General features: G+C 45.1%; 1 protein-coding gene across 3 annotated transcripts in view; it reads right to left on the reverse strand.

Annotated features, from left to right (window-relative positions):
* Positions 1–20,410, reverse strand: part of TENM4 (teneurin transmembrane protein 4) — a 493,982-nt gene that overhangs the window by 25,284 nt on the left and 448,288 nt on the right. For all 3 annotated transcript variants that reach the window (XM_074983382.1, XM_074983375.1, XM_074983367.1), the window contains 3 exons: positions 19,153–20,030; positions 12,177–12,349; positions 7,531–7,766 (listed from right to left, as the gene is read on the reverse strand). In XM_074983382.1, coding sequence (XP_074839483.1) covers positions 7,531–7,766; positions 12,177–12,349; positions 19,153–20,030 — 1,287 coding nt within the window. The remainder of the gene's footprint in view (positions 1–7,530; positions 7,767–12,176; positions 12,350–19,152; positions 20,031–20,410) is intronic.

Consider the following 20,410-nt stretch of genomic DNA (forward strand, 5'->3'; position numbering starts at 1 on the left):
GTCATTCACCTCCTCAACCCCCACTAGCCCAACAAACTGAGCCACTTCAAAACTAATCAAATCCTGAAAAGAGTTCAAAATATGGAGTCACAAGGGAAACGCTCTCTCAGTTTACATTCATTTCTGTCTGCTGCTCTTGCTTTGAACAGCACCTGAAAATCTTCTCCCAAAAGACTTCTTTCTCCAACGGTCACACCATCTGTGATGGCCTGGATGTTTTTGCTGTGAGGTATTCCATCCATGAACACATAAAGTATGTAAGTTCCAAGGGCCAAAGATTCTGTTCTTTGACAAGAACACAATGCACATGGCCTGGCACACCTTAAATGCTCTTTACATCACAAATAAGGGCCAAATCTGTAAGTCTTAACACGGACAACAACCCGTGAGCATCAATGGGAGAAATGGCTCAAATAAGGACCAAATATGAACCTTTAGATCTAGCCCAGGAACAACACTATTTCCTTAGATTTATAAATCTAAATCTTGTGTCTGCTCTCTGTCCTGTGAGCTTGATCCTAAACTATACTGACTGCTGTGGCCCATCAAAGCACTTTGACTTTTGGACAGTTTTTAAAAGGTTTTAAAGTGCCCAATTTTATTTAAATCAGCGGGAGTGGGGCATACAACCACCATCAAAATATAGTCCCATGTACTCACCCAGAGCATGCGACTGAGATCTGGGTGAGCAACTCCTACATTTAAATCCAAAATATACTCCCTGCTCCTTTACACTTAATGAAATAACCTCCAGCTAATGGGAGAGATACAAACTTAAAAACCTCGCAGCCCAGAACAGATCAATAAAGCAGTTTTGGAACTGCAGTGTTATTCATGACCATCAATGACTTCTCACCTTCTTTTGGGCTCCTGAACAGTGTCAGAATAATGTGCATCAACAGCCGCTGGAGCCAGGCTTTGCATGTGAGCGATAAAGCCCTGAAAATGAGGGTTTATAATGAAAATGCAGAGGCAGCTTTTAGAATGAGAGTGAAAATGGCACATCTGTAATCAAGAGCTTCTTCCCCAGGGGCTGACAGAACACAACTGCACAGATTAAAAATATTGCCTGTACGGAATATCCCTGGCAAGTAAAATGTGACTATCAGTTTGTTCGAGTCTGGGCTTCCTCTCTTTATACATATTCTGGGGATGAGGTTAGAACACTTTAATTGCTAGGAAATGGGTACCAACATCATCCCAGAGATCTCTGCAGGCACACAGGCTGTGATAGGAGGTAATGTTGTGACAAAGACACAACATTCCTGTAGCTGCTCTCTTGCAGGCAGCATCCCGGTGAAGATGAGATTAATCTGAATGGGTGTTTCCCTGGTTAAATAAATAAAACTGATTAAGCAGACAGGCTCTGTAACTGTTAGCTGTCCCACATGCTCCACTGCTGGAGATTACTTTACATTCTTCTTTATTAAAAAGTTCATGCTCATAAAAAGGAAAAAAAATGAGCTACATTATCAAGAGCAGTGTTCTAGCTAACACTCCAATTTGGGATGGTGCCTGTACACTGCCATTTGTTACTGGCAGAGTGGAATTTGCAGCCAGCCAACCAGCACAGCTGTCAATCTGTTGTGCTGAAAGGGCCAATTAGAGCCCAGAGGCTTTCACCGAGGCCACGCAGGATATGTAAAGGTAAAGGCTTGTTGAGGGCTGCAGACTGCGGATGCACAAACAGCCAGGTCAGCAAAGCTGGAGCTACGCAGGCAGCTGACAAATACGGTCACACTTAGCGGATCAGTGAAGCTGAAAATTAGTACGTGTTAAGGGCCAAATCCTCTTCCCCTCTGGAAAGCCAGAATGCACAGGATCCCTGGTGGATAGATTCCAGAGCTCTTTCTTCTACAGGCCTACAGTTGGGTAGTACAATTAGTCTGTGGCTACTGCTGCATCATGCAGCCTGTGCAGTGAATTCTCCCCCTCAATAGGCTGGCTATTATGGCTCATGGATCTGCATATTATTTATTAACCATTTTTATTATGCTAGCACCAACAGGCTCACTGAGAAGGAGGTTCTGTTGAGCTGGGCACTGTACAGAGTAACACACAATCCTCACAAGCACTTCAATCTAAACACACCAGGCGGACAACAGGTTGATGACAGGGATGGAACATACAAAGCAGAGTGATCTACATGCTAACATTGAAAAATGACATACAGATCCACAAGCCACACACACACAACAGGTCCCCCATCCACCCCAACCCCCAACAACAGATCCACCAGTCACATAATTTCCTCTCTCACTTGTTGGCCTTTCATGAACAAGGAAAAAAACAGAAGGATGGCAGCAGAGGGTTAGGGCTTGTCTACAGATACAGCACTGCAAAGGCATGGCTGTACCAATGCAGCTGAGTCACTGAGCTCAAATGAGCTCAAACTAGCTACAAGCATAAAGGGAAACAAGAAGGTTTTTACAAATACATTGGTAACAAGGGGAAGTCCAAGGAGAGGGTAGGGCCATTGGTCAGTGAGGAAGGAGAAACAGTAACAGGGAATTAGGAAATGGCAGAGATGTTTAATGATTTCTTTGTTTCGGTCTTCACTGAGAAATCTGAAGGAATGCCTGACATAGAGAATGCTAGTGAAAAAGGGGTAGGTTTAGAAGTTGAAATAAGAAAAGAACAAATTAAAATTTACTTAGATGTCTGCAAATCACCAGGGCCTGATGAAATGCATCCTAGAATCCTCAAGGAGCTGATAGAAGAGGTATCTGAGCCTTTAGCAATCATTTTTGGAAAATCGTGGGAGACGGGAGAGATTCCAGAAGACTGGAAAAGGGCAAATATAGTACCCATTTATAAAAAGGGGAACAAGAATAAGCCGGGAAACCACAGGCCAGTCAGCTTAACTTCTGTGCCAGGAAAGATAATGGAGCAGGTAATTAAAGAAATCATCTGCAAGCATTTGGAAGGTGGTAAGGTGATAGGGAATAGCCAGCATGGTTTTATTAAAAACAGATCATGTCAAACCAATCTAATAGCTTTCTTTGATAGAATAACAAGCCTTGTGGATAAGAGAGAAGCGGTGGATGTGGTATACCTAGACTTCAATAAAGCATTTGACATGGTCTCACATAATATACTTATCAATAAAGTACGCAAATACAACTTAGACGGGGCTACTATAAGGTGGGTGAACAACTGGCTGGATAACCGTACCCAGAGAGTAGTTATTACTGGTTTTCAATCCTGCTGGAAAAGTATAACTAGTGGGGTTCCACAGAGGTCTGTTTTAGGACCGGTTCTGTTCAATATCTTCATTAATGATTTAGATATTGACATAGAAAGTACACTTATTAAGTTTGCAGTTGATACCAAGCTGGGAGGGGTTGCAACTTCTTTGGAGGATAGGGTCATAATTCAAAAGGATCTGGATAAACTAGAGAAATGGTCTGAGGTAAACAGGATGAAGTTTAATAAGGACAAATGCAAAGTGCTCCACTTAGGAAGGAACAATCAGTGTCACACATACAGAATGGGAAAGGACTGCCTAGGAATGAGTACAGCAGAAAGGGATCTAGGGGTTATAGTGGACCACAAGCTAAATATGAGTCAACAGTGTGATGCTGTTGCAAAAAAAGCAAACATGATTCTAGGATGCATTAACAGGTGTGTTGTGAACAAGACACGAGAAGTCATTCTTCCGCTCTCCTCTGCGCTGGTTAAGCCTCAGCTGGAGTATTGTGTCCAGTTCTGGGCACCGCAGTTCAGGAAGGATGTGAAGAAATTGGAGAGGGTCTAGAGGAGAGCAACGAGAATGAGCAAAGGTCTAGAGAACATGACCTATGAAGAAAGGCTCAAAGAATTGGGCTTGTTTAGTTTGGAAAAGAGAAGATTGAGGGGGGACATGATAGCAGTTTTCAGGTATCTAAAAGGGTGTCATAAGGCAGAGGGAGGGAACTTGCTCTTCCTTGCCTCTGAGGATAGAACAAGAGGCAGTGGACTTAAATTGCAGCAGGGGAGGTTCAGGTTTGACATTAGGAAAAAGTTCCTAACTGTCAGGGTGATCAAACACTGGAACGAATTGCCAAGGGAGGTGGTAGAATCTCCATCACTGGAGCTATTTAAGAAGAGGTTAGATAGATGGCTTTCAGGGATGGTCTAGAAAGTGCTTGGTCCTGCCATGAGGGCAGGGGGCTGGACTCGATGGCCTCTCGAGGTCCCTTCCAGTCCTACTCTTCTATGATTCTATGATTTTATGAAGATGCTCTATGTGACTGGGAGAGAATATAATAAAACTGTTGCCATTATAAAACCCTCTCAGAGAATGGCAGAAACTATGTTGGAGGGAGACTCTCTCCCACCAACATAGTGCAGTCTGCACTGGCACTTATGGCGGTGTAACTTACGTCTCTCAGGCCGGGGGTGGGGGGAAGGGGTTATTTGCACCCTTAAGTGACATAAATTATGCCAGCATAAGCGGTAGCATAGACATAGCCCAACAACGGACAAAGCATGAATTCATATAAGGCCTTACACTTCATATGTGGCTTGCAGATAGAAAAAAGAAGAGTAATGTGTGATAAGCTTGCAGCTGTAGCTTTGCTTACTTCATACATGTTGTAGTGCACAGACAACTATGATCTATACAGGGATCAATTCATAAAATCAGCAAGCCAGTCATAAAGTGCATGACACAATGCAATGCAGAATGTATACGCAAGTGTTAATCTGTTTTAAGAATACATGAACAATCTGATTTGTGGAGCTGTGATAAACCCCTCCCCCACACTTGAATTTGATCATTTCAGATGGAGCTTGTTGAAATTCCAGTAATGAAAAGTCAAGCGATAAGTCTAGATTTGAACTGAGTTTTTGGTTTCCAGACAATTGGATAAATTGTTCTCCCAGAACTGGATGAGGAGACAAGATATGTGGGGCCCCTGACACAGGTAACTTATTTACGTGTTCCCCTCCATGATGCAGCATAACTCCTTGTGGGGCTACCTTTCACACCATATGTACTAAATGGGTGGAAAGGGGAGGCTCCTAGGGATATCTGCATGGGGCACATAACATCAAGGATCTCTAAAAGAAGGGCAATCTCTTCCCCATCGTGGAAAGCTAGTCTAGTTTAGTTCTATGATATAAGCCAGGGAGAAAAAAGATTTTTATTTTATAATGCTGTTGAGTGGGGGGTATCTCTTCAGAGCCAATGAGCACTTGGTAGGATGAGACATAAATGTTTAGATGTTCCTTGTACAGTTATGTACATACAGGGGCAGACACCTTGTAAATTGCCAACTCCTTGCTCCCCCTGTGCAGTCCCAAACGCCACCTTATCCTTCTATAAAGCAAGACACATCCTGACTTCAGTGGGAACCGGGCTCAGAGCAGGCACTAGCAGACTACGGGGTACTGATAGGCTCTGAGCTGTCAGCTTGATGAGACATACCTGAGCTAGCTCTGATTGAGATAGCGTGCTAAAAACAGAGTGTAGCCACAGTAGCAGGAGTAGCAGAAGAAGCTATCCGCCCTGAATACGTACCTAAATGCTCAGACGCATATGCACTCCTTGAAGCTTGCCCCCCTCACTGCTGTGGCTACACTCTATTTCATAAGGATCACTGGATCAGAGCTGGCAGGTATCTTCTCAGTGCAAAGTGTAGCTCCGCCCAAGGAGTGTGAATACATGACATCAGATTTACACAGTTGTTGATCAAATGCAGATTTTAAAAATGCTTTCCTGAGTGCTCAAAAGCACACATGCACACGCACATGCACACACACAAAACTCCCTCTCCATGCTGTGTGTGGGAAACTCCTGTGCGAGGAGTGTAGAAAATGAAATTGATGGGGCCAAGTGAGCTGTGGTGAAATCAGCGAAAGCTGGTTGGAACACCAAAAGGCTTTTGAACAGCTGCAGGTTTTGCAAGCCTGTCTGTCCTTAGAGAACAACTTGTTTACTAATTTCATTAGGTATTCAGTGGAAAAAGAAAATTTGAGCCAGCTGAACCCCACTGCAGAAAAGCTGCTTCTCAGGAGGGAGGGGTCAGACGCACATGCCCAGTCCCAGGGACTTCTACTTGCAACATTTTTCTCTTGGTTCTGAAAGAGACTGAAAAGCACCCAGAGTCTATAGCAGGCATAAGCAAAGTGGGGAGCAGGTCCCATCAGGGGGCATGATGTTTTTGTAAGGGGGGGCACAACATTTTGTAAGGGAGGGTGTCAGGCTCACCCATCTCATTAAAAATGCTGAACTACGTTACCTATGTGTATTCACATTTATATACCAATTGTAAAGTTTTTACATTCTGCAGGCTTATTTTCTTACATGTCAAAAGTTTTTTTTTCATATGAACATAACCAAAAGTCCCATCAGTTTGGATTATATTAGACAGGTGGGGCAGGGTGGGGGAAGCTGCAAATTGTAGGGTGGGGGGAGCTGCAAATTGTAGGGAAGTGAGCCATGTAGAGGCCCAGCATAAAAAGTTTGCTGACCTCTGGTCTATGGTAATGTCCAGGTTGGAGGGAAAGGTCTGGAGTGGCTGAGGTTACAAAGGCAGAGTGTACAAGCGTGTGTTATTCTGAGTGAAGAGCAGAAATGACCCAGGAGTGGCCAGGGGCACACAGCAGGAAAGAGGAGAGGACTGAGAACCAAGGAGCAGAAAATTTATACGCTGAGACCACGTGTGTTATTATTTACTGCCTAGCCCAAGTGTGGCTAAATAGCTGCTTGAATCCCATCTCTCTAGTGACATTAACTAACACTCTTGAGCATCACTCTCAGGTCAGATGGTGCCAAGTGCTGCGCGCTACTGAACAGCTCAGAGGTGACTCCAGGAGTGGCAGCTCATATGGATGTGTAGTCAAGACTCTAATTACAACCTCATCAGGAATGGAATTACAGGCTTATTGGGTAGATCTTTAAGAGGCTCCAACAAGTACATAAAATACACAGTTGCGTGCACAGCAGTTTTCCTAGCACGTCATTCACAAGCACAGACATTCTGCTCTGCCCTGAAAGGGTGAGGAAGAGTTAAAAGATGGGCTTCTGGTATGCACGGCATTCTCTGTAGGTGCACAAATGCACATTCCCAGCAGCCCACCAACTCACCTCACCTGTACGGGCTACGGAGTAGTAAATTTATGGAAACAGGAAGCATCTTAGAGACAGCACACTGAATGAGCAATGAGGTTTACTAAACTGCCCATGATCAGGATTATGCTCAGTCTGTGTGCCTAGTGCAACGGGAAAGATGTGCAGCTCTGTAAACCTGTGTTCTTATCTGTGCCTTTAACATGCTGGGTTACCTATGATTTGGCTGTGTGGCATTCCCCCTAACACGCAGGACCTACAATGGAACGAGCAGTGCCAGCCATGATGGCTCAGTCCAGTCACAGGGAGATATAATAAAGGCCATCTCAGCTAGGGATACAGTGTCTGTCCTTACTCTGGCTTCAGTCAAAATCCCTCATTATATGCTTTGCACCTGGGTCCTGTCCCTCTCTACTATGAGACTGAGTATGGCCGAAAGGTCAAACCAAATGTCACCCGCACTGCCAGTTGCTCACCCTCAGCCGGCGTCCAAAGACGGTAACCTGCCCTCTAGCTTGCTCCTTCCGCTGCCTCCACTCAACCAGATTAAGGCCATTATCGATGGGCAGGGTCACGTTCCTCTTCCCCACCGTGGGGTTCACAGTGCCAGCCAGCAGGTGGGGCTCCGTCTGCAGGGCCACCTCCATGCCATTAGCGAGCATCAACCTGAGAGAGCCATCAGCAGCAATGTAGTAGCTGTTTCGCACTTGGTCTGGAGAAAGGCAAGAGATTGGGTCAGGGCAGTGACTACTAACAGAAACCCATATTTCATTATTTTGCTTACATGAGTTATAGGCAAGCTTCTTCACATCTTTCAACACTCAACTTCACTGTTCACCATTAAGGTCTGTTTGGGAATTTGTCCACTTCTCTGTCAGTCTAGAGAAAGTTTCACTTTTTGGACTACAAACACTTTCACAAAAACTGTTATGCAGGTCAAAGAAGGCCATGGAATAATGTGTTATACACTGGCACACGTGTGTGCAGGTCTGTCTGTAGGGGCTAGCCGCAGGCAGGAGAAAGGCCTGCTACCCTCTCAGCTAAGAGTTACTCCTTTAGCTTACATAGTAGGTGGGTGGGATTGTGCTGTTGCAGGTCCTGAATTCTAGTCCCTCTGAAGCTCATGTGCATCCAATGTTCTTTGCCTTTACATCCTAGAAAAGTCCTGAAATTTGTGTTCTATATCGCCGTGCATAGATATGCAACTCTTGAAAATATGCCTGTTTATACTAAGTCTTCTAACCACTTGTGGTGGACACCAGGTTCTGCAAGGAGAGCCAGTGGCTCTCATCAGCTTTGTTCCTCCAGCCCAAGCAGTGGGGATTCTCACTTGTGCTAACTGCTTTCCCAGTGAAGTGCTCCCATCCACCCTGCAAGAGGGTTCTGAAGCACCAACAGGTGCTGTGGGAGATGGGGGACAGGAGAGAGTGCAGAGGCACAGGACTTCCATATGGCCTCCAGTAGATCCTGAAAGGCTCCAGAGATCTCAGGAGATCTATGGGTCAAACCCACCTAGCTCAGGAGTGGGGGAGAAGGGGTTTAACTTTCCTGCCTTCCCTCTGTAGGCTCTCCAGTGTGGGTTAGGGTTCCACTCAGCATAAAAGGGTTGTTCAGAACCCATTATGCAGCGCAGGTCAGTTCCTTCTGAAGCTGGGGAACGCTGCCACTCTGCCTCCCTGGCTGGTGTAAATGTCTAATTGTGAATAAAAAATTCATGAAAACTGTTTTTCCATTTTGAAACAAGTTACATTTGTTCAATAGCTCTTCTCAGGTCAGAGCAAAATTATCATCTGTCCTCAGGCTCTGCACTGTTGGTAAATGGCATAACCGGATGCAGCTGGAAGAGGAAGCCTAAAACTGGCTGGCCTCTTTGATTATGGACCTGATCCCGCACCCTCTGTAGCTAAACGGAGTTTTCCAGTGATCTCAGTGGGACCAGACAAGCCAAATGCATGTAGACAACTTAATGACAGACTGACACCATTACAGAAGTGACACTGGAACTTATCAGTATGTATCCAAATACTGCAGGGACTGGCAAGGGCTCCCTGATTTTTGGCTGCACAGACTTGGCATAAGAGCTTCAGTGTGGCAATTATCACTTATGCCAGTGGTGAATCAGGCAGAGCACTCTGCTCCTCTGCCCTCCTCACATCTAACATCCCCACTCGTCCTCACTAGGAGGGGGCATCTGGTGCAGGAAGTGTGGCAGCTTCTGGCAGCTTTATGTTGCACTGATGGGCTGTTTCTACACAGGCCACTTTCTTCGAAAGTGGCATGGTAATACACGGCCCGAAATATGCTAATGAGGCACAGATGCAAATTCCCCGTGCCTCATTAGCATACGGTCACATCATTTGGAGTCCGGAAGACCGTTTTTCCGGAGTCCAAAACACCGTTTAGAAGCGCGGCTCCCAGGGGAGTCTTCTGGAAGGAAGTCCTTCTTCCGGAGGCCCCTTCTTCCCAAAAATTTTCAGGAAGAAGGGGCCTCTGGAAGAAGGACTTCCTTCCGGAAGCTCCCCACGGCGTTTTGGAGTCTGGAAGAAGGGTCTTCTGGACTCCAAATGATGTGACCGTATGCTAATAAGGTACGGGGAATTTGCATCTGCATCTTATTAGCATATTTCGGGACGTGTATTACCATGCCACTTTCAAAGAAAGTGGCCTGTGTAGAAACGGCCATGGGGAAGCCATCTGTGAGAGTTCAAGGACACTTTACATTCACCTTGTGCAACATGAGCACCGCTGCATCCAATACAAACAGTATGGCCATCAGTCGCACACAGCCTGGGGAATAAAACCCTGGACCTTCTACCTCTATGTTTTACACTGATGGACTCTCTCTCTTAGTGCTCTGTGGAGCTCTGTGAGACCCAGCTGTCACTGTGAGCAGAATTTTCCTCAGTCTGGGTTTTAGTTCCGCTCAGTGTCACACTGAGTGCTGCACCAAACTGGAAATCAGCCCAGTTTTCAGTTTGGTTCAGCCTGAGCCTGCTCAGAGCTCAGTCATGAGTTCTTGAAAGGCTCATGAACCACGTGCCAAAGCTGACCAGTTTGGAGCTCACCATTAACTTCTGCACCCACTGCCAATGCCTGGGCTATTGCAAAGGGTTCTGCTTATGCCAGACGTTCTCTCCTGAACAGCCACTGAGAGGGAGAGACAGTCTTAAAACCCCAGAGCAAATATGGCTGGCTCCGCTACTGTGGGGTGGCACATGCAAGACAGCGAACTTGCTGCTGCTTCTTTTCCAAGTGCAGGTTGATTTGCACATGCGATACTTTTGCCATTCCTGTACTGCTCCCTCTACCATTGTCCCACCTCCTTGTAACTTGTGGTTTCCCCTCTGAGCACCAGCTGGTTTGGAATTTTCCGTGCTCTCTACCGGCGAGATCCCTAGGGTGAAGGTGTAACACCACACAATCTCACTCCATGTCATGAGTTAGGCATCTGGCAAGCTAAGGCGCTTGGTTTATGGGCCAACATGCTTATTAGCTCTAACAATTTTTTCCTGGAGTCTCTTTTCTGTCCTCTGGCAGAAATCCAGTTCTGGCAGAGCACGTGAAAAGTATGGTTGTGTCTCTGAAAGCAGGTTGCCCAACTGTGCCCTGGCCTAGAACCGCTCTGTAGGCAGGCCTAGTGAACATGCCTAATCGGGATTTGTTCCTGATGGGACTACACACATCTCTTAGGGAAAGTTCACTTCAGTCAGGAAAAGCTTGTTTCCCTGTTCATTCTGGTCTGTCAATCCACAACAGTCATTTAAATATACTAAAAATGGCCTTTTGCATTGTTGTGGCCTGTGCGGGTGGGAGACGCTACAATGAGATTTGCTGGGCAATTTATTGGCCTTTGGCTTGAGAGGCATAAATCACCTCACAGTCAATTATCTCACAGAAGAGCCCCCAGCAGCGGGTTCTATTGCTTAATTAGGCTCCTGAGGTGAAGCTAACCTCATGTCTGAGTATTTGCCAGACATCTTAATGCGTGGATTTTTGGCTGGGCTAGTTAAGAGTTTCAGTTGGTGCGTTCTGTAGCGCATAATGAAACATCACCACACACTAACTATGCCCTAGGGCAATGTAAGCTACAACCAGATGAGGTCTGGGCCCCAGATTGCTTTCCCAATAGCCAGAGAAGGTGCTTATAGACACATAGTGAAAAAAGGGAGATTAACCACCCAGAGATCTGGCTTTTAAGGAATCAACATAAATGTGACTCCTGGGCTGACGGGGTTTGCTGGAGACATTTTTTTCTGTACAAAGGAGAAAACTTACATTTGATCATGAGCATCTTCGCTGGGCACAGAGCAATTGTTAGCAAGTGGGGGTGAGGCAGAGCCTGCTGGCTCTTCATTGGAGCCAGCAGGAAGCAGGGAATGAAGAGGGCCTGCCAGCCCCTAGGGCCTGAGACTGAGCACAGCCCCAGCCTCTGTGGTTCCTTTCAGTTCCTCAGCCTCAAGGAACCACTCTTCACATCTACATCAGGGCAGGTTCTGGAGTCTAAGTCTGGGTCCCATCATAGTGCCCTGCCCCTGCTTCCCACCCACCTCATCCTTCTACTTGCTCTACTCCCTTGCCTCATCACCTCTTTCTTCCCTCTCCTGCTTCCCTAATCTCATCCCCTTCCTATCTGCCCTCTGAGCAAAGTCCACAGAGCTGCGGCCATTCACACCAGCTGCAGATGGTGCGGTGCACATTGCACAAAGACTAACCATGCTCAATACTCTGCTTCTTTAGTCAACACCTGCTCTGGTGGGGGATGCAATGACTCTTTAAGTGGGAAGCCATTATGAGTGACGTAACAAGATATACTGGAGGAGCAGTCATGCTTAGCTAGCCCCTTGGTTTGAATACTAGTAGCAATGATGAGAGAGTACAGCACTGCAAGAAGAATGTGCAGCCAGGCAACAAACTGAGGACCCAGTGGAAAAGTGCTGCAGAGCTGAGAGCAAGCTCTGTGTTTCCTATTGCTTTCCTAAGGAGGTGTGGATAAGTGTGCACTGCCATATTGCGGAGTGCTGGGTGGAGGGTTTTTCTTATGTTGAGATTAAGAAGTCTGTTTCCTTCTGTATAATCCTGGGCACACATATTAACCTGGAGTACGAGCAGTGTCTGGGCTCACCTTGCAGAAGGGTGTAGAAGGCTCCTGATGCTGACAGATTGGTTGTTATGGTAACATCATCCTTGCTGGAAGTTTCTACCTGGACGTGCACTGAGCTGTCGGTATCACTGCGGAAGCTGCTGACTTGGCCTGTGGGGAAGGTAACGTTGGTCAGGCGGCCAAAGCTGTCGTACCTGAAAAGGACGGAGTGCAATCAGTACCATAGCGGAGGAGAACCTGCACCTTGCCTTACACAGAACAGGCTGGAACCTGCAACCATTACAGTAGATTCTATTCCAGAAAAGCTCCCTGCCAATTTATGACCCCCACTGACATCACTAGGAGCTCTGTTTGTATAAAAGGGGTGCAGGTTTTTCTCAATTATTTTGACCACGTAAGTTTTAGCCAATATTTTAAGCACGTCTCCTAAACTTATCATCTCTCCTCAGTCCCATCACAGAATGAGTTGGGTTTCATTTTGTCAATGAACCAGAGAAGTGGAAACCCATGGCTGGACTTTCCACAGAATGGTACTCACGTAGGGGGTGCTCATACTGAAATAACCTCTCCAAGGCTAGCAGGACAAAGAGACACCTCACACCACCAGCCCCTTCCACCAGGGCACTGTGCAAGTAGTTCCCTCTGCCCAGAGAATGAACAAAAAGCAGGGATGGATCAAGAGAAATATCCCCTGGGAGGAGAACTCCCCAAGGCAGCTTTTTCCCCCGTGTAAGCTGGGAGTGGAGAGCAATGCAAAGCCAAAGTGGTGCAACTCCCTAAAGCACCCATGGACCTGCTGAGGAGACACCACAGTGACAGGGCCATGTACGGCGGAATAAGTCTCCTGCAGCCCAGCAAAAACAGCCATTGACAAATGGTGCTTCGAGTCTGCATTAATTTTGTTTTAAAGCTGGAACTCAAACAAAGTGCTCTGAATATAGAGTAGTTTTCTTTGTTCCTTAGTTGTTTTGTCTGCACTGTGATGGGCACTCAAGCATTTTGGGTGCCATGTGTCACTTTACCTCTTATAAGGACATTTGTGGGCTTCCTACTTGCAAATATCATGTAATTTCATACAGGCACTGAGTCCCAACAGATATCCCTTCACCACTGCAGGAGCAGTGAACAAGAGACATTATTCTAGTGTCTTTCTGGATTTAGCACTTCACTGATCATTGTCCCCAGCGGTGTGGTACGTATTATCAGCACAAGCACTTTTTATCTTGCCATCAGTATTCCTGCACACAGAGTGCCAGCCTAAGAATAGCAAGCAGCTCAGATCCATTCCCCACATTCTGCTCCCGACTCCCTCAAATTTCTGGGAAGTTGGTTTATGACCCTAACAGTTCAAACCTGGAATATTTACAACCTTAGAGCAAGGATGCTGCTAAACACTAAAGTCACATTTAGAAACATCTTAAGAGTTCTATGATTGCTCCTAAGTGAATGGCATTCAGCACCCTGCAGGGAGCCAGCAAAAAGACCCACTTACGCTTTCAAAAGAAACTGCACCAAGCTGTTCAGTCCCAATTTATCTCCTGGCTGTCCCACAAACAGCGCTCCAGCCACCAGCTTTTCTGCCAGAACCCTCACAAAGACCTTGCTTACTTTTAGACTATATATGTGGCGGTGTGTGTAGCACATGCTGCCGCAACAAGACACTCTATTGTGTATATGCAGTCTGGACAAGCCAAGCCACAACATTCTTAGTGACCATGTGCCAGGCACGAAGACCTCCAGGAAACTGAGTTATCTCTTGTCAAAGAGTACAGACCTAAGTCCCCAGCTTTGCACCCAGCTCCCTCCAGCCCCTCTGACACCCAGTAGCAATTCCAGAAACCCTCTGTCCCACCCATCTATCCTGACACCTTGCAGCACTCAACCAAGCACTGAACCATTAGCACCATCCAAACTTCCACCCAAGCACATCTCAGACACCTGCTACCATTCACCCATTCATGTCCATAGCAGGCTTTCAGACTCTCATCTCAGCGAGCTCAGTGATAGAGGCCAAGTTCTGTGCAGCCCCAAGTCCTGGCCCTGCCGCTGCTTGGGGCAGGAAGTTTGGAGGTTGCAGATACACAAAGTATCTCATACACGCATATATGGTTATGAGGTATGTGAATATATGAGATGATTTTGCATATATGCAATTATATGTGTAGATGCCTGTTGAGACACCTAGTGCTATACAGTTTATTATATATACATCAAAACAAGAAAATTAAACATCATTTAAATAAAAACATCACACATGCAGCTTAATAGAACGCAGCAGCTATGGTGATGAATGTCACCCAAGAACCAGGAGAGGAATCTAGGGTTGAGAACTAGAGGTAACTTGAAACATCTGCATTTTAAGTATTCTAAATGATTATTCCACCTCCATCCCATGTGCATTAGGAACCAATGGGGGAATGGTACTAGTTTACTCGGGGGGTGATATCTCGCCTACTGGCAGCTGTTAAAAGGTCATATCCTACAGAGGGGAATGTGAGAAGGTAGCACAACTGCACTATTAACATTTTATTATTATTTTTAATTAGTGGCAGATGAAGTGTACACAATTCATGTCCCAACAAAAGCCTTTCAGCACTTGGATGGCAGCACAAAAGGTGGCTCAATATAAATATGAGTTATGTCCAACATTCCCATCTGAATACAATGTGCTTTTCTCATGGCACATTTATTTTCCTCCTTTCTCATTATATATTTTGCTTATGACTGAAGCACTTTGCCCTTTTGTCTTGGATTAGAGCACATGGTACATACAGGATGCTGTTTATTGTACACCTCCAGCCCCTTGGGTCCCTCTGACTTTAAGGTCTCCGTGTTTCTGAATAGCTAAGAAGTTTTAACAAGTCAAAGTGAATGACATAGATGTTTCATCTCTTTTCACCTCCGCCTCCACAAAGCCATTTACATGACAGATTCCCAGTTCCTAGAGGAAGGCCAGGTGACACTCTCATGCAGCTGCAGGTGTGACCTGGCATTTGTGGTAAGATAAATCTCTCCTAGTCAAGTCATTTCAAAGCTAAGCTGCACAGACCTGTTTGCACATCTAAGGATTTAGAGGCGGCCCAGTTTTCGTCATAACCTAAGACTTTAGTGTTCTCCAAATGCTACAAAAGCACCAGAATTAAGGAAATTCTGAAACACAGGAATGAGCACAGCTGCACTCAGCAACAAATTCATCACCTGATAATGCAGCTGCTGCCTCCTATTCAAACCAAAGGCATGGACTCGGCATTTGCAATTACAGTGACAATTATTATGCCGGCAAAGGAAGCTGTTACCATCCATCCCCAATCGGAAATTTATTTAGCCAAGGTTCAATGCACAGAATTAAAATGGTACTCGGTACTTATGAGACCTAATTGGTAGCTGGTAAACATTCAGAGCTTTCATTTATCGTATTAATGCTGTACAGAAGCACCATCTCTAAGAATCAAGGCAGTGTCACACAAGTGCTGTCTGTGCAGAAGGTCAGCTTGTCACCTCATGTAGGTGAGCAGCACAAATTTCTTTGGGGTTTCTGGGCAGTTTGATCCTACACATTAATTGCAGTGATGTGTAAACACCTATGTTTGCATCTGAGGAAGTGACTTTGAGAACTAATTGAACAGAGAAAAGACTGGAACTAGAACACCTTATATTGGCTAAATAATGCATGAAAGGTTTGACTGAGGCTCTAGGGGAAATTAAATTATTTAGTGTACAGAGATACCATCACAGTGAGATAATCAAGATAATTACTACAGTCCTGATTTTAGAAAATTAACAAAGCTCTCGTTTCTGAAAAAAAAAGACAGTTATAAATGGCAAAGAGACTAACAGCATTTCTTTCAGGTCAAGTTAAGGAAAAAAGCAGCAAGCTACACAACATTCCTTTTCTCTGGCTTGAAGAGTTAGATGGTGAGAGTTTTCTAGCCTGTTGCATTTCCCAGACTTGCTTCCTTTCTCACTGATTATTCAGCGAAAGGGTCAGAGTGAAGGTGAGTATTTATTGTGGCTGCTGGACAATCAGGCTGGGTCTACACATAGACGTCCTGCAGCTCGTTAGCGTATTCCCGTGGCTCACTAGCACAGCCACACGAGATATCACTGCCAGCAGAGGTGGGTGCCAGCAGTAAACAGGCAATGTAGACATGCCTCTGCTGGCAAAAAACCCTGCCCTTGCCAGCCCCTTATCCTGACAGAGGGGGTTTTTGCCAGCAGAGGCCTGTCTACACAGCCTGTTTACTGCCAGCACCCCCCTCTGCTGGCAGCAAGATCTTGTGCGGCAATGCTAATGAACCATGGGAATATGCTAACGAGCAGCCATTTGCAATTATGAGACTGCTCATTAGCATGAAGCTGCTTGCAGGCCATTTCTGTATAGAGCCAGCTTCAGACTCACACTTGGCTTCAAAGGAGCATAGGACTTTTTTCTGAACTAGAGGGTGCCTTGTTCTCAGGCTATATCTAGACGATCTCCCTAATGCAAATTGTGTAAATTATTTCAAGTTACCTTATTTCAAACTTGGTGCTATTCAAACAGCACTGAAACTTAAAAGAAGTGCCTATTTTGAGGTTTCTACTACCTCTCTCACAACGAGGGGTAATGGAAACAGAATACGGCACTCAAAATAGCTGCATTATTTTGAGCTTGGAGAAAAGCTGTGGGGTTGCTATTCTGGGATACATTTGTATCCCGAAATAGCAACCACACTCTAGACATCGCCTCAAAGTACAGAAGGGTGAAAAACTATGTGCATTGATTTAAATCACAGTAAATTGCCAGAAAAATCATCACTGATTTAAATCAAGTTTCCCACTGAAACTTCTTTACATACTTCTTAAACACTGGTGCGAATCTGATCACTGAAATGTATCAATTTACAATATAGTATAGTACTTTAAAACATTTCAGAGGTCATGCATTGTGGAATTTGTTTAGCAAACTTGATTTTTATTAATTTAGGAACTAGTACATAATACTCTTTCCCTGTGACAAACTGCAGATGCAGCAGTAGTACTTAAGGAATGGTAAGAATTAAATCTCACACACTAACACAACAGCACCTATATTTTATTAACTAAATCTTAAATGTTCCATAAATATTTCACACTTGCAATAGCAGCAGTCTCCTGAGTTTCTGGGTGTCTACAAACTTTTTTTTTTAATTTTCAAATTTTATTAACTCTGACAAGATGTCAGAATGCTAAAGTGAAGGTTTTCACAAAGTCTACCACTAGTTTTCATCTTCCCCACTCCCACCGTCATTGTGATTCATAGACTGAAACAGAAATACAAGTTTTCCTGCTTTGCAATCTCCAGTCGATCTCTTAGATATGTGTGAATAATACCAAATGATGAAAATATTCTGTCTGGGCCTGAAGAGGAAACTACAGTTGTGAAAAGTTGGCTTAGCAACTGAAGGAACTCTGTTTCAAGGTGCCTGATTAATATTTCTCACCAATTCAGGGGAGTGACTTTGTTCAAAACATCATCAGTAAACATATGCTGCTTATACAGTTTCATTCTAACCCTGAAATTTATTATGACTAGCATAAGAACATAAGAATGGCCATACTGGGTCAGACCAAAGGTCCATCTAACTCGGCTTCCTGTCTTCCAACTGTGGCCAATGCCAGATGTCCCAGAGGAGTAAACAGAACAAGTAGTCATTGAAGCTGTGTCTACACTTGCATTGCTCTTTTGAAAGATGAATGCAAATGAGGGAAAATTAAAATGCAAATAAGGCACTGATTTACATATTGTGCACTTCACTCACATAATTTAAGAGGAGGTTAGACAGACACCTGTCAGAGATGGTCTAGATGGCGTTTGGTCCTGCTGAGAGGGCAGGGAACTGGACTCAATGACCTCTCAAGGTCCCTTCCAGTTCTAGTGTTCTATGATTCTATGAAGAATGAGAAGCAAAGCAGAATGGGGGGCTTGCAGAGGAGTGAGCAGGCTGGAGATGTAAAGTCTTGCCAGCAAGTTGCTAAGAAGTTACTCACAGCCAACACCCCAAAGAAGGGATGTCCAGATCCACAGGCTGGAGAGGCCTACAGAGTCCAGGGAGGTGCAGAAATAGCTCAGGGCACAGTAAGAGGAGTTGTTGGGGTTTTCGATTCTGTCTGGTTTAAGGGCTCTGAGTTGGAATCCCGCCAAGTACAAGGGAAAATCTGCACGTCCCTGCAGGACTGAAACTAACACCCTCCATGGCCTGGAACAGGACTGTTGTAGATCCTCTGCCAGCCTGAGCTGACTCAGTACAAAGCTACCTCCAACCAAAGTGGGTGCTGACGAATTAACACACCAGCTCCCATTATGGCTTCCAGGTGTGATGTTGGATGATGGTAATAATTATAACAATAGATCTTTTCCAAACCCCAGATGGCAATTTCCAAAGCTAAGTAGGATTCTCTGCTCTGCAGCTTAACCTTCCAGTTCAAGGCTATGTCTATACTTGACATAACAGTTGATTGCTGTCGTGCAATTTTTGCTATGCCAATTGTGTAACTAAAATTGACTTGTCAGCCATTGGCTGCTATGGCTGTCCTCACAGAAGAAGGTCAATGGGAGCATTTCTCTTGTCAACCTTCCTTAATTCTTGCTGCTCACAAGGAATTCTGGGGTTGATGTCAACCCTAGAAAGCGCCGTTTGCACATGCGTGAAATAAAGCCATGGAAGATCAACCCTGAGCAGGTCAATCTTCTGCAGCAGTGTGGCAATGGACCCAGCTAAAATTAAATGGAATTGGGCATCCAAATCCCTTAAGTACCTTTGAAAATCTCAGCCTAAATATAAGTCACTCAGTGCAGAGAGCTCAGTCCACACTAAGTGCCAATTAGATTCTACATTAAAGGCTTACATGGGACCTGACACTGTTTGCATTAGGGCCATTTTACGCTGGGGTGAATTTCATCCAGAGAATTTTATTCCATTAACACTTGGCCCATGGAATACAAATGGTGCCAGTGGCATATTATCTCAGCAGTACTTACTCATAAAATGTTGTCCATCCATTTTCATTAGTCTTGGTGGCAAGAAGGCCAGAGTTGCCATGGTACGTCATCATACCCACTTCATGCCCTTGTGCTGTTACGCTCTTGAGAGCGCTGTTGGTGCCAATTGTCACCCAGAAGACCTGGCCATCCGGCACCACCAGCCAGAGTGGCATCCCAGTGGAATCTCTCCGGATATTGACTAAATTACCATTGTTATCAGTGATCAGGGTTATGTCTCCATCCCCAGTGTAGGTAAAATTGTAAAGGTAATCTCCAGTGGGAAGGCTCTGGGTATAAAGGTGTTTACCACTGGTGTCAAACAAGTAGAGTTCCTGGTCAATAGGAGAGGACAACTCATATAAGTTCTGTGTGTTAAGGTATGGCTTATTTTTCCGAATAAAGCGGATTCGGATGTTTCCAAGATCAGCAACATACAACTCCCCATCTGCACACACTGCTAGGGAGGAAGGGGCATTTAGCTTGGCATCCTTTGCATAGCCATCATCTCCAGAGAAGCAGTCACAGTTGGCATCATTCTTGCAGTCACAGCTGCTTGGTGCACCAGCAACAAGTGAGATTTCGCCATTGGTGGTGACCTGCCTGATGCGGTTGATCTTCTTCTCATCAGTCTCAGCGATATACAGGACCCCATTATGGGAGACGGCCAAAGCTGTGGCAGATTCCAAAGTTGCATGTATTGCCACTTTGCTGAGGAGGAAGTGATCAATGCCTGGGACCTGGCAGTGCATGGGTCTCCCAGCCACAATGCGCACTTGGTGATTTTCGGAGATCTGCAACACAACGTTGTTGTCTAGGACATAGAGGGAATTGTCCATTGGGTTGACTGCCAGGTCTGTGGGCCACTCTAGGCGAACCTAACAACAGAATGACAGAAAGAAACTGTTAAAAGTCTAGGTTTTTTCTACTTGCTATCCAAAATCAGCTTTTTTCAATCAAACCTCTTAAGGCTTCCACCCACCCATTCAATATCTAGGTGCACATTCTGTTTGGCATATGAAACAGTTAAAAAGAGAAGAGAAAGGACTAAATTAATATTTATTTGTACTGTGGGAGCATTTCACAATTCCCAAGTCCACCTGTGCTAGGTGCTGTACAATCAGATAATAAAAACATGGCCCTTGCACTAAAAAGATTATGATCTCCTCGTTGCAGAAGAGGGCCCTGAATTGCATGTGTAAGCTATACAGGCTTGTAGAGAACATGGGTAGCCATTTGTACTACTAAATGTGCTATG

Source organism: Carettochelys insculpta, chromosome 1 (genome assembly GCF_033958435.1).
Source record: "Carettochelys insculpta isolate YL-2023 chromosome 1, ASM3395843v1, whole genome shotgun sequence".
In the NCBI taxonomy this organism is placed as follows: Eukaryota; Metazoa; Chordata; order Testudines; family Carettochelyidae; genus Carettochelys; species Carettochelys insculpta.